The following is a 12755-nucleotide window of genomic DNA, read 5'->3' on the forward strand; positions in this document are numbered from 1 at the left end:
TGCTCCACTGTATATTTACTCCTCAGGTGGGATAGAAGTTGGTTATTGTATTTTTCCCATTCTCTGACACAGATTTTTCTAAATTGTATTGGATATACATGGACATATTATGTAAGTTAACATGCAGATTTTGCATAGTAACTTCTCATTTTAGGTAGGTCAACATGCAACCTGCAGCATGTGTTAGTGTGTTATCTACCGCCATATGCTTGTATTTTGATTCTGCTCTGAAAAATTTACAGTGTACATAGATATTTGTTTTCTTAGATTGATTTTTTTTATGACATGAAATATCTGTGAAAAATGGGTCCTACCAGTGGAAGGTGGCTATAAAGAATCTGTTTTTGAAAAGCTGGAGCTGCAGAACTTTAGTAAAAAAACAGTTGGTAAAACTTGACATATTTGATGGGAGGAATTTTTACTTGTTTCCTACCCTGCAAAAGAATTATGGTGCCTTTAACTCATAACACTCAACGAAAAATGTTCAAACTCCAAGAAGGATTTAGAAAGAAAGTGCTGTTTCTTCAGTATTCTCCCTGAATTGCTTGTTTCCATGCATTTGGGAGTTTATTGTGAAGTAGGGGGTATTACTTTGAAAGTAAATAATGGTTCTAAATAATCTCTAAAACATTTGTATATCACTTTGTTGAGGGAACTTTTAAACTTTGATTCTGCATTGCCGTATTCCATTAAACTATAACGTAGTAATATCACTAACTTTTATCTTTCTTTCACTGGCATCATGTTATGGGGGTTAAAAAGTTTTCTTGTTTCCTTTTGAATTAGTGGAAGATAATCCACCACATCCTAAGTAAACCAATTTATCCCTTGACACATCTTCAGTTCAGATACTTACCAGAACTTGGTTCATGTCACTATCTGTTAAGATACCTTCCATTCACCCTTGAGCACCAATATTCCTTAATTGGCCATAAAGCTTGGGAATTACAGCATGTGTCCAATTAGGATTAGTAGAAAGTATAATACAAAAGGCTTTAGGTAAGATGCTACATTGCTAAGAATTATAGAAAGGCTTCAAAATGGGCCAAGACTGCAATTTTTATAGTCTTTAGTTGAGGAGGAAGAAACACTGCTAAAGTTTCCAGAATAATAAAAGGTACAAGGATGCATATTACTGTACTCTTCAATATACTGCAATCTCAGAGGGCTTTGAAGACAGCATGTCAAAGTCTATCACAGAATGTGCCAGTTAGGGAACTCACTGTGGTATGACTGATCTCAAGAGCTTTATAAAAGTAATTGAAATGCTTATTAATTTGTCCTACTAACGCATATTCCATTGCAATAACTGTGGTTAAAACACAGATATATGAGCTGTCATGTAACTCGGCATATGAAATTCCTTGTGATGGTATGTGGGCAGGTAATGAATTAGAGGTCACTGCTTTATCTGCCCATCTGTGTGTACCAATAAAACAGGACTTTTAAAGAAATCTTTTAAAGAAATCCCCCTTTCTTTCTCATGGCATCACTATACATTCAGTCTTGAATTCATACACTTTTTTTGGCATTAATGTCCATCTTTTTCACTTACGCCAAACAAAAACTAATTGGTTAACTGCAACTACTGATCACCTTTGCAGAGAGATTTTTTAATAGCCATTAGACACAAGTTGTTGGTTTTTCAAAGTTTTAACAGTTGCAAAACCTAGTGTATCTGTGGGGATGGAGTCATAGAGTGAGTTTATTGCTTTGAGACTTCTAATGAAAACATGTCAGTGCTGCCTGTTAGGGACAACAGCTCTGATTAGTGAGCACAAGGTTCATGAGAAATGTGCGGGAAACTTTAAAGAATTAACTCTGAAAAAACAATGTGCTGTGGACTTCGATTCCATTCTACTTAAAAATATTGTCTGCTCTCATAAGCACACAGTTCTGTGTGTGTAGGGATCTCCCCATTTCATATGCTTAGGAATATGAGTACCTAAGAACAGTTCATGACCTGAAATCTTCAAACACATTGAAGTTACTTTTTTTGGTGCTATTTAGAGTTTAGTCATACTTTTTTTTCATATGTCTTTGTAAATATACTTGTTGAAATGGAAATATTGTCACAAATTTGTGTAGTACTCTGATAAAATTAGAAAAAAATAGAGTCTGGCAGTCTGGCAATACAACTAGAAACAAGACAACATTTAATTTAAATAAAAAACTTTATTAACAATGTAAAACGTTTAATATCTTACAGTCTAAGATAATTCTGGCATGCCTTATAAGATCAATACTTACTGATAAGCAGACACCATGCTTTGAATTCTACTGGCAACAAAATGGGTTGGTGTTGTGTTTTACATTGTTTAATACACCTTATTTTAATAAATTATTTATTTTTTCCAAAAGCTTGTAGTTATACTATTGGCTTGAAAGAAAATCTGTTGCGTCTAAGTATTGTACAGTAGATACTATGCTTTCCCTGTATTTACAAGTCCTAACTATTTTCATATATGGTTTTTGTATCATAAATTAAGATATTTTTCTATAAAGCTTTGAAGTTGAGATACAGTGGAAGACTAAATATAAATGACAGCACAAAAAGCAGCTGGAGATTTTGTACAAATTCTCTTACAATATTGTTCAAATGTCTTAGAACTTTAATAGTTTTGCTCTTAAATAGCTTTCTATGCTTAAAGACTGTGAGAGAATGATCAAATGTTCTTCTACACTGAAAGACTGTTAAGAGTATGATTTTAATATGACAATTGTAAGAGCACTGTACTATGCACAAACTTTCACCTGCAGCTCAATTAAAAAAACCCTCTAAAATTATTTATGAACCATAATTCATGTGTCTTCTTTGAGTGACTGAAAGTAAGCATGCAAAAGATACTTTAAAAAGTTTTAAATATGCTAGATCTATTCCACAGCCATTTTTTGACCAGCATAATTTGGAAGTATTAAAACCATTATTTGAAAAGGGGGATGAAGCAAACGACGAAAATCAATAGCCTACTGTAGAAAATATACTTTATAATCAAGATTAGCCATTTTCATCTTTTCAGTGGTTGAATAAAAGTGGTTTAATCAAAGTCATGATTTTCTTGGTGCTTCTGTGCTTAATCTTCTAACTTGAGACAAGACAACACAATCCAAAGAATCTCCGCTTCCGTCTTCTTACCAGTGGATATGGAGTCAAGTTTAGGAGGCTGCTATCATCTGTGATGAAAAACCCCACATTTTAACACAAGTGTGTACACATACACACAGAAAAGACATTATATAATTTATTTTAACAGCAGCTATATGATCACAGAATCATTTATGTTGCAAAAGATGTCTCAGATTGACTCCAGCCTATAACCGACCAGCAGCACACTGACCAGACTATGGCACTAAGTGCCAGGTCCAGTCCTTTCTTGGACACCTCCACCACCTCCCTGGGCGTTCTTCCCAATGCTTGACCACCCTTTCTGTAATGTGGAAGATCCCACAGAGCACAGAGCAAATAATAACCTGAATTTTGCATTTGCAAGTCTTATAATGCTAATTCACAGGTTCTCCATAATAATTATGATTACCTGATCCTGGGGCATATCTCACAGTTTTAAAACTCCAGGATGCTTCCTATCCTGCTGCACAGTGGGTCAGTGATTTTCTGGTCAGTGTTCAAAGGGCAGTGTAGACACCATGCAACAAAGAAGAATTCTGCATGCCTTTATTTCTGTTCTGAATTCATTCTCTATGCATTATATCCCCCAAATTTGTCTTTCCCTTCCTTATTTCCAGCACATTCTTTTCTTCTAGACTAAGCCTAGACTTTTTATCACTCTTCCAGTCTTTACAATGGTACATCTGTATCACAAGTGATTCCCTTTTTCCTTTCAACGTAGTTTTCAATCAAGCTATCCTGCCATGAAATCTTACTTGTATAATGAATACAATCATTCCACATTCATCTCTTAGCATATTATGATGAATGCTGGGCTGCTTAGTTACCTGGGATTAGATCTAGGACACATTCAGTACATTTCATCAGCTGCTACTGTGCAAAGACTGCACCACATCTAAGGAACACCCATTATCAAGAAGAAATCAGAAAGAAAAATTATTATATTTTTAATGCTGTTCTCACGAACAAAGAGCGTCCCTGTAGATGTGGAGTATTTAACACGCCAACAAAGCGAAGGCCAACTGCTAAATACATGCATAGGATGGAGATCCTTCCCACCTGTGCATTTCCATGGGGTGCCTGATAGCTGTCTATGGAAAAAGCAGCCTGGTGGCAGGCTCAAGCCAAGTAGCTTTTCTGCAGAGAGTCAGTGTCAGGTCATAGAAACCACAAGCCTTGTAGGGGTGAAGCAAACCACATCACTCAGAAAGATCCCTGTCACAGTGTGCAATTTGCACCTTCCTTGCTTCTGAGAAAGAAGGGACTCCAGACACTGGGAAGCAGTTGTGCTTCTGCCTTTGTACCACCAGGAAAAGTCTATTATTTTATCTATAGATACCGTATCTATAAACTCCAGAACTCCTCATATTGTTGCTGTGTATTATTTGGTTTCATATTGTATTTAATTTCTATACTGGGTTTTGTAATGGTTTCTTCTGTACCCCCCTGTTTCCCTGGAAAATGTAACATCCCGAGGTTTGTCCCTGCCCCTTTTCCCTGCCCCTTCTCCCACAGTGTCCCCTGCTTGGAACATAATCCAACCCTATTCTACTTCCACCTTATCCCTGATTGGGAGTGGCTTGTCCCTGTGTTTAGCCCCTTCCCCTGGATATAAGCCAGAAAAGCACGTGGAAATCTCTCTTGGCCGAGGGATGGGGACTGGGTTCCTGACCCAGGCTGGGGCAGGACCGCAGGAGAAAGACAGAATAAAGCCCTGGTTTCCTCTGGATCAAGTGCAGACCTTCCTTTGCCACAGGCAGGAACCCGATCTCTCTCTGAAGGAAAAGGTTCACAGGCACTCCTGGGTTTTTGGGGCCCTGAGAAAAAAATCCTTCCAACTGTGGTTTGTCTCTCAAGCTAGCCGAGGCAAAAACGGAGCCGGGGCTCTGAGAGAGAGACTGCCACATCATATGCAACTCAAGTGGCCACAGATCACACACTAGATTCTGGCTCCACTGAATCAGCAGGGAAGAGATTTTGCCTAGGTTTTTCTTTTTGCAGTTTCCATTAAAGAACCCTAGATTTTTTTTTTTTTTTTTTTTGGGGGGGGGGGGGGGTATATAAAGGAAGGAAACCCCTTAAATTATCTTAATTTTTATTAAATAAAAAAAATAAAATAAATTCAAATCATACCTTGATTTTTCAGTGGTAAAGGCATAGTCTCCCTGAGTTTACTTAAAAGGTTTTTCATTTCTCTCATATCTCTGTGGATACAACAGTTAAAAAACATACAATGGAACAGCAGTTGAAGCCTGCATGGGGAGTGGCTCATAGAATAGCTTTATCTGCTAAAACAATGGAGGAATAAATACAAAAATCAATTGAGCAAGTATTTGGTTTACATACATGTATCAGAAGATGGGAGAGCACTTGCATAAAAGTCTGATTCTAACCTCTCCTGGTTCAAATTTATGATCTATTCTGGCACTTCAGTATTTCATATTAAAAGCTTTTGGGGGCACAATGTGATTCTAGCGGCAAAATACATAATATGTCTTAAAATTAATGTTAGCTAGTACTAATGTCATCTTCATAGCCCTTATAAGCATTTTGTAGGTTTTGCCATGAATGTGTTTCACCGTTCAGAAGAAAATTATAACACGTGCAACTAACGCATGATACTTAACATTGTACATTAAATGAGAATTTTATAAACAGGGCTATCACTCGCACCTGCCTTGGGAGGATTCTGGCATTAGATTTTCTGAAAGGCAGATGATGGAAAATATGATAAAAACACATAATCTCCAAAAGCAAAATACATTTTTGATGTGTTTTGAAAGAGGCCAGAAATTTCCGAATTATTTCTGTTTTACACATAGATGGCAGACCTACAGGCTTGTAATGTCTTACAGGATTTGAAATCAATATGGTCTTGCTTCATTCATCTACACATAAAATGGTTCTCAGAAATGCAGCAGCGTTAGTAAAAAATTGCTCTGTTTATTTTCCACATTATGGCCCAGCAGAATAGAACCTGGCTTTGTGTAAAATAAGCATGATAACAATTCAAATCTCAGCAGCAACTTAATATACAAAGCCTCAGAATAGGACTTTTTGCAAAGAAATGTTGGCCATCAGGATTACTCTCTAGTAAAGAGTCTCACTTTTGTCTCTCAACTGCATAGTTAAAAGGGTAAGATAACACCGCTACAACATTCCCCTCCCCTCCTAAAACTTCCTTCCCAATTTAAAACTATGGGCAGAACTAACTGAAATTAATTAGATTCTGCGTCTTCGATTTTGAAATGCAGAATTGGAATCAGCGTATTTCAGAAAATCAGAAACTCTCTTAAATTGTACCAGAGAAGCTAACAGGTTATTTAATTTACTTATAATTTTCAGAGTAGCAACACCAGCTGTTGAATTAAAAAAGACTAAATTAATCCCAGAAAGAAATTTGTTTGTTTAGGAATGAAGTGCTACACATACCTTTCAGTGTTTTCAATATCTGTGGAAACCTGCCATAGATGCTGTTGAATATCTGTTGGTGATAATGACGTGTCTTCTAAAATAGGTACTTCAGAATTCTCCTCCACTTTACTGTCTAAGATCTTGGGTGGGCCACAAGGTTCTTTTCCTTTAAAATATTTAAACAAAACATGTACCCCTATTATTTGCTGATAAAAATGGATACTCAAAATTATCTAATTGATGCTTTGAACTCAATCTTGCACAATACAAATGGAGAAAAAGACTGCTTAAATGCAAACTTTGAGTGAGAACTGTTCAAAAGCAGAGCAGACCACAACAAGCTACAAATCAGAGTGCTGCTATATGTTACTCTTACCAATTTGAAAGGGCTCAACTAAACTCCAGTGGCTCTCATGGAACACAAAATAAAACCCGGAAGACAGAATAAATGAGGAAACTTTAACACACATTCTGGAAACTACAACACACATTCTGGAAACAACTTCAAAACTCTGACACTAAAGAACACTGCAATCCATGTCTCCAAGGACTACTGAGGGAAAAAACAAGACAAAAATATGGAATTTTGTACTTTATGATTTAACAGCCATATAAAGCTGCCACCAGCCACAGTCCAAATGCATTACATTCTGAATTTCACTGTTGACACCTACCTAATTCATGCTCCCTGTATAAAAATTAAATACAGTGTTGAAATTGAAGGGGGGGAGCTTCACAACAGATCTTCCAGGGCTTTTGTGACAAGAGAATGGGATAAAGGATTGGATCATGAAAATGGAGCATGCAAGAGAGTTAACCATTGGTAGAATATTTTGGTGTATCTGCAAATCTCCTTTGGACTACCTGATAGCATCCTCTTCTGTAGTGGCAAGTACAATTCTGGCACCAAATACAGAAAAATTCACACTGGAGTGCATCCCGGACAAGTGTCAACATTTAAACCAGTAGTACTAAAAGCTGGCTAGGAAATGTTTTTTCATTCCACAATTTTTGCAGTTGGAAAAATTTTGAAATCAGGACAAATCTAAATAGTTCCTGCAAGGTCTGTCAAAGTACATGAAGAACAAGACCAACTAATAGAGCAGTGGTCAGTCAGCCCATTTTTCTGGGACACTAGAGACCAAGACTGCAGACCGTGGCACACTACTCTTCCACATCACAAATATACATCCCAGTAGGTAACTTCGTTTTTCAAAGTCTAGAAATTCCTGGATAAGATAGTATTTTTGAGTAAGTTATCTAAACACTTGCATTCTGATAAATTATTCCTTTGAAAAAAGAAGAGGAAAAAAAAGCTATTCTTAGCTACCTGTTTCAAAGTTGCTTATGCTATGCTTATGCTTATGCTTCTGTTGCTTATGCTACAGAAGATAGTTGCTTTATGTTTTAATGCTCTTTGAAGCCAGTAGGAAGCCCACACTTACCTAAATGAATCCTAGAGAGTGCATGACCTGATCATAACAAGTTTAGCCTCTATAAAAGAATCTCCTGTGTCCATTCTTTGCTGCTGACTGGCATTCACTAACTTGTGCTTTGCCAAAATCTTCTGTGATCCACTTTAGCAATTGAAATGATAGATTACCCCAACAAAAGCAAAACCAAAAAGTGATGTTTTCTGATTAAGTGGTATAAGTAAGGTCAGTCAAAAACCCTATACGTCCAGGAAAAAGTTCCAGAGAAAGAGGATCATATCACTCCTTTTCCAAAAGCAGTGGAAAGGAAAGAGAAGTGAAGGCATTATAAGGGAGACAGAGAGAGAGAGACCAAGACCTTTCTGTCGGGTTATAAACTGTTATGCTGAAAGATGACTCAGCTGCTTGTGGAATAGCAGACTAAGCCTGCGTCATGGATTACATGTTTTACTCTGTATCACCCTGTAGGTTTAACTTTCAAATTGGTCTTGTTCATAACTGCAGCTTATGCTGTTATTTTAAGGCGATTCGTATGATACAGTTTTCACTGTATAGTCATATAAGCTTCATTATTTTTTCCCATCACAAGAAGGGAAATAGCATAACATAATGTTACCAATATCTCACATATTACTTTTTCACTAAAAATGTTTCAGGTAAACCATCTAATTTGCCACTGATATCACAAAGCACTACTCATGGAACAGGGTATTAGTGGATTGTTCCAGTACTTTTAAGTGTTATGGTGGAACCCTGACTTCATGTCCCCCTTTGGTGACAAGCTGAAGAGATGCATCCTTCAAGGACATGACAGGTGTTTCAACGGAGAGAGTAACAGCGCTAGATGAAACAATACTAAGGGCTCTTTTTCTCAGCTTGAGAACAGAAGCAGAGACCGGAGACCGTAATGTTCTTTCTCTCAGCACAAAGACAAGCTCTTGCAGATCTGGCAGAATAAAAGACACAGATCTCTTTTCAACTGGAAAAAAGCTCTTTAGCAGTAATTCTGTTGTATTGCAAGCAATTCATGAAGCCCTTCTGGAATTTCAGGTCATTTGCTCAAGTCTCTTGAAAGCAGTTAAAGAGTCAGCTAGTAATAAAGGCTTTGCTGAATAACGTATGACTCAGGCTTAACATTTCTACCATGGTCACAGCCTATAGGGAAACAAGAGCTTCTAAATCTCTTCATCCTTACAGTGGCTGGTAAGGATATCTTCTCTCATAGATACTTCAAAAAATGGGTATGAACCCTAAATTTTACTTTCAATTTAGTCAGTGGAAAGATTTTTAATAATTTTAGTTGTGATGATGTATTCTTCCATTTCTCACCAGTAATTCTGCTCCCTTTTTTTTAACATTAGGAAGCAAAATGCTTTTGATATGAAATTAAAATCAATTTAGTTAAATAATGCTGAGGATCAAACTTGAGTGAGGATAAATAAGAGGGCAGAAAATTGTCACTTCAGGAAGGTTACGTACATCATCTTTTTTTATATGTCTCACCTATTGTGCCCCTTATTGCTTCTGTGGTATTCTCTGTGTTTGTTCCCATCATGCAACCCTAGCACCTACTCTTAGTCATCACCTAATTCACACAGAAACTGTGATGAATGAAAAAAATGAAAAGACAAAAAAATCTGTCCCTCAGTCAGATTTCACTGCAGAGGAAGTAGAGATCTTTGGGGGGAATACCAGACTAACAAAGCTGAGAGAACCCCTCTCTTGAAAAGAGAGCAGTGTTTACATCAGGTTTCTAACCTGGCAGTTAAGGCTAAATGCACAAGCTATACCTCACAGCTAAAGTACTCAAGCAGGAAAACCTACAAAGGGCAATGGGAAAGAACTGCGTAGGAAGTAGAAAAGGTAGTTGACAAATATGGCTAACAGCCTGATGAATTTAATTCTTCACTTAGACTTGGGACCTGCAGAACTCAGAGATGGTCTCACTGGAAATACTACTATTAAAGAAAATGCAATAGGAACAACAATTTTGTGGTAGAAGTTGTTTTACTCTCCTTCCATGGCTGTTTTTGTTCCATTCTTGGTTTCTTCATAGCGTCCATATAAGAATGGGTGAGTCTCTTGATTTTGTTTCTTCATACCTGTGTGCTTTTCTACACTCCTGCATCTTATCCCTCTTGCATAAGTAATACATGTAAGTAATAACACATATCTACCAGTCTTTAAATAGAACACTGAGATTGTAGCACAACCATTAAACAATCCTTCCTTTCCCTTTCAAAACTCTAAAAAGCTTGTCATTTAAACAAAGCCAAAAAGCGAAAAATCTCTCCAGTGAACTGAGGGTTTATTTCTATAGTTTGTAACATGAGCTATCACTTTCAAGTGATACTATTTTAAGGACATACATATTGTTATCACTAAACACATACTGGAAATACAATCATTAACTATGTGAACTTATATGAAACACAAGTAGTATACAAGTAGTATACAGTTTCCTGTAAGACTCAATTCTTGCCTTTTTTGCATGACTATACAGGTATCTATCACTTTAGTTAGTGCTGGTATCATTCTGCCCTCACCTATGTTTATACATGTCAAGTGGGACACTCACATCTCAATTACAATGACACAATTAATTTTTTCTTCAGGGTGTGCAATAAATAAAGTATGACACTAAACAATTAAGATAAAAGAAAGATGCATGCCCAAGTAAGTATTTATATGTGTATTAGCTAGCCAGAACTCCTGGGATTATGGAAAGGAGGAGTAATAGAATAAATGACCAGGTAGCCAAAGACTCAGTAACTATAAAACGCTTGAATTAAAGATACTTAGGCATTGTGCCCTTAGTGCCTTGTGCCCTTTGCAAACTTTCTGAATGCTGAACTGTTGAATCATTATATATCCTCAACACTGGGCTTTTGTAATATATGTATCTTACAAAAAAAATTATTGAAGAGCACTTACCTCAGTTTACTTACTGCATAACACAGCTGCAAATATTTATGGATTTTGGTCCCACTGTGGCAGTTACATCTCAGGGAAGTAACAAACTATCTGACTTTTCTAGTAGAGGTTCTATGACAGCAATAAATTATTCTAAAGCGCTGTAAACATGGGAGAAATTTCTGTACAGAAAGATTGATATATATATATAGATACAGCAAATAAAGGAGTATTTGTCTAGATGAAAAGAAAGATAAGGAGATAAGAGAAATACGTGCTGGGAAAGGCAGTCAAGAGACCCAGAGCTAAGAGCTTCAATTTTTTGTGTGCTGTTTCCTTAAGAAAATCTCTTTCCTAGTATGACATCTCTTTTCCTGCTGGCTGAGTTTCTCTTGGGAAAAGAGAATCACCATCAGCACAGTGCCTTAGTTTTATCAGTTCTATAGCTTGTTTGATAAATTCTGATCAAAGTACCGATACCCACATTATTATTTATAAGCCAAGAACAGTCTGCATGTCATTCTAATTGAATCTCTGCTGTCTCCTGAGTAAGAATACAAACTGGTGAAATCTCACGGGAGGTTTAAAACCTTAACAAAAAAACTGTCTGGGCAGGTAAGAGGGCTAGATAAGGGAAATATTATATCCAAATGGAAAAAAATTACTCTCAGAAATTAGCTTCAAGACACAGCAAGAACAGCAGACATGCACACTTACAGGTTAAGCAAAGATTATAAGGGCAGCACTCTTTGTACGCAAGAACTTATTTTTTTATATGCTCACTCAGATAATGAAAGACCTGTGAAAAACTAAGCAGGTGGAGAAATAAAAAACCTACATACAGCAGCATCATAGTTATTTTTTATAATAGTGAAGTTATTGTCTCTCTCCTTCTTAGAGATAAATTTACACCCTTTGCCTACATTAAAGTATTGCACTCTGTAAGTAAAGAAATGAGCTAAAAGTACAGGTTCATAATGATTCTTTGAAAATGGTATGTTCTGTATGTTGCAAAGTCATCTAGTGTGGCATCCCACTGAAAGCAGGGCCAACTTGCATCAGACTGCTCAGGACTACCTGAGTTGCCAGTATCTCCAAGAATGGGTATTTCACAGCCCCTGTGGGTACCTGTCTAGTGTGCAGCTACCTTCACGGTGAAGAAAGAGTTAATGTAGGACTGGAATTTCTGTCATCGTGTGACACACTTGCAATACTTCTTGGTGCTGCCAACACTAAATATTTAATAAAGAAAAAGCAACTGTCTACTGAATATTCAAATTATTTGAATCCCTGTCATCACATAGTTTTTGCCCACTATGAATTTTTTTTCAAAGAATTCATAGAACCCTGGAGCCAAGTTACTGTGTTTGTCTCTAAAACACTATTTGGCAAGGACAGAATAGCCACCATGACTCTCTCTGTGGTGATTTGAGAAACTGATGTCTGTCAAAGTACTGCCAGATAGGAATTAAACTGTAACTCCTCTTACCCAACTTTAGACATCTAATTGTTTGATGTTTAGTTGAAGTTGTTAATGTAGATTCCATTGCGAGGTGATGGGAGGAGAGGCAAGGGAGAGACAAGACATTTCAGAGTTACTCAGGTCACTCTGAGCTATTTACTCTCAGTAGTTCAGAAGATGGTTTGACAACTGTTGCCAGTGCTAGGAACTGCAGCACATCTGCCTTAAAAATGATGACTCATTTCGACAGCTACTATTATCTTGTTTTACAACGGCTCTGCTAATTCTCTCTCTTCCTATTTTATAGACTTATTTTTGACTTGAGAAAATAATTGAGAAGCTCAGGTAAGCATTTACAAATCTCCCATTCTTATTTCCATAATAAAAATATTCCTGGCTTTAGCAG

At 36.9% G+C, this 12755-nt stretch overlaps 1 protein-coding gene across 2 annotated transcripts in view; it reads right to left on the reverse strand.

Annotated features, from left to right (window-relative positions):
* Positions 1-2148: 2148 nt before the first annotated feature.
* RGS7BP (regulator of G protein signaling 7 binding protein) overlaps positions 2149-12755 on the reverse strand; it is a 36045-nt gene continuing 25438 nt past the window's right edge. Inside the window, exons 4-6 of one of the 2 annotated variants that reach the window (XM_040089788.2) lie at positions 6560-6707; positions 5261-5331; positions 2149-3174 (exon numbers count right to left, since the gene is read on the reverse strand). In XM_040089788.2, coding sequence (XP_039945722.1) covers positions 3083-3174; positions 5261-5331; positions 6560-6707 — 311 coding nt within the window. In that variant the 3' untranslated portion in view covers positions 2149-3082. The remainder of the gene's footprint in view (positions 3175-5260; positions 5332-6559; positions 6708-12755) is intronic. The other variant, XM_040089789.2, reaches the window with a different exon arrangement.

The sequence above is a fragment of the Hirundo rustica genome, chromosome Z (genome assembly GCF_015227805.2).
Source record: "Hirundo rustica isolate bHirRus1 chromosome Z, bHirRus1.pri.v3, whole genome shotgun sequence".
Classification (NCBI taxonomy): domain Eukaryota; kingdom Metazoa; phylum Chordata; class Aves; order Passeriformes; family Hirundinidae; genus Hirundo; species Hirundo rustica.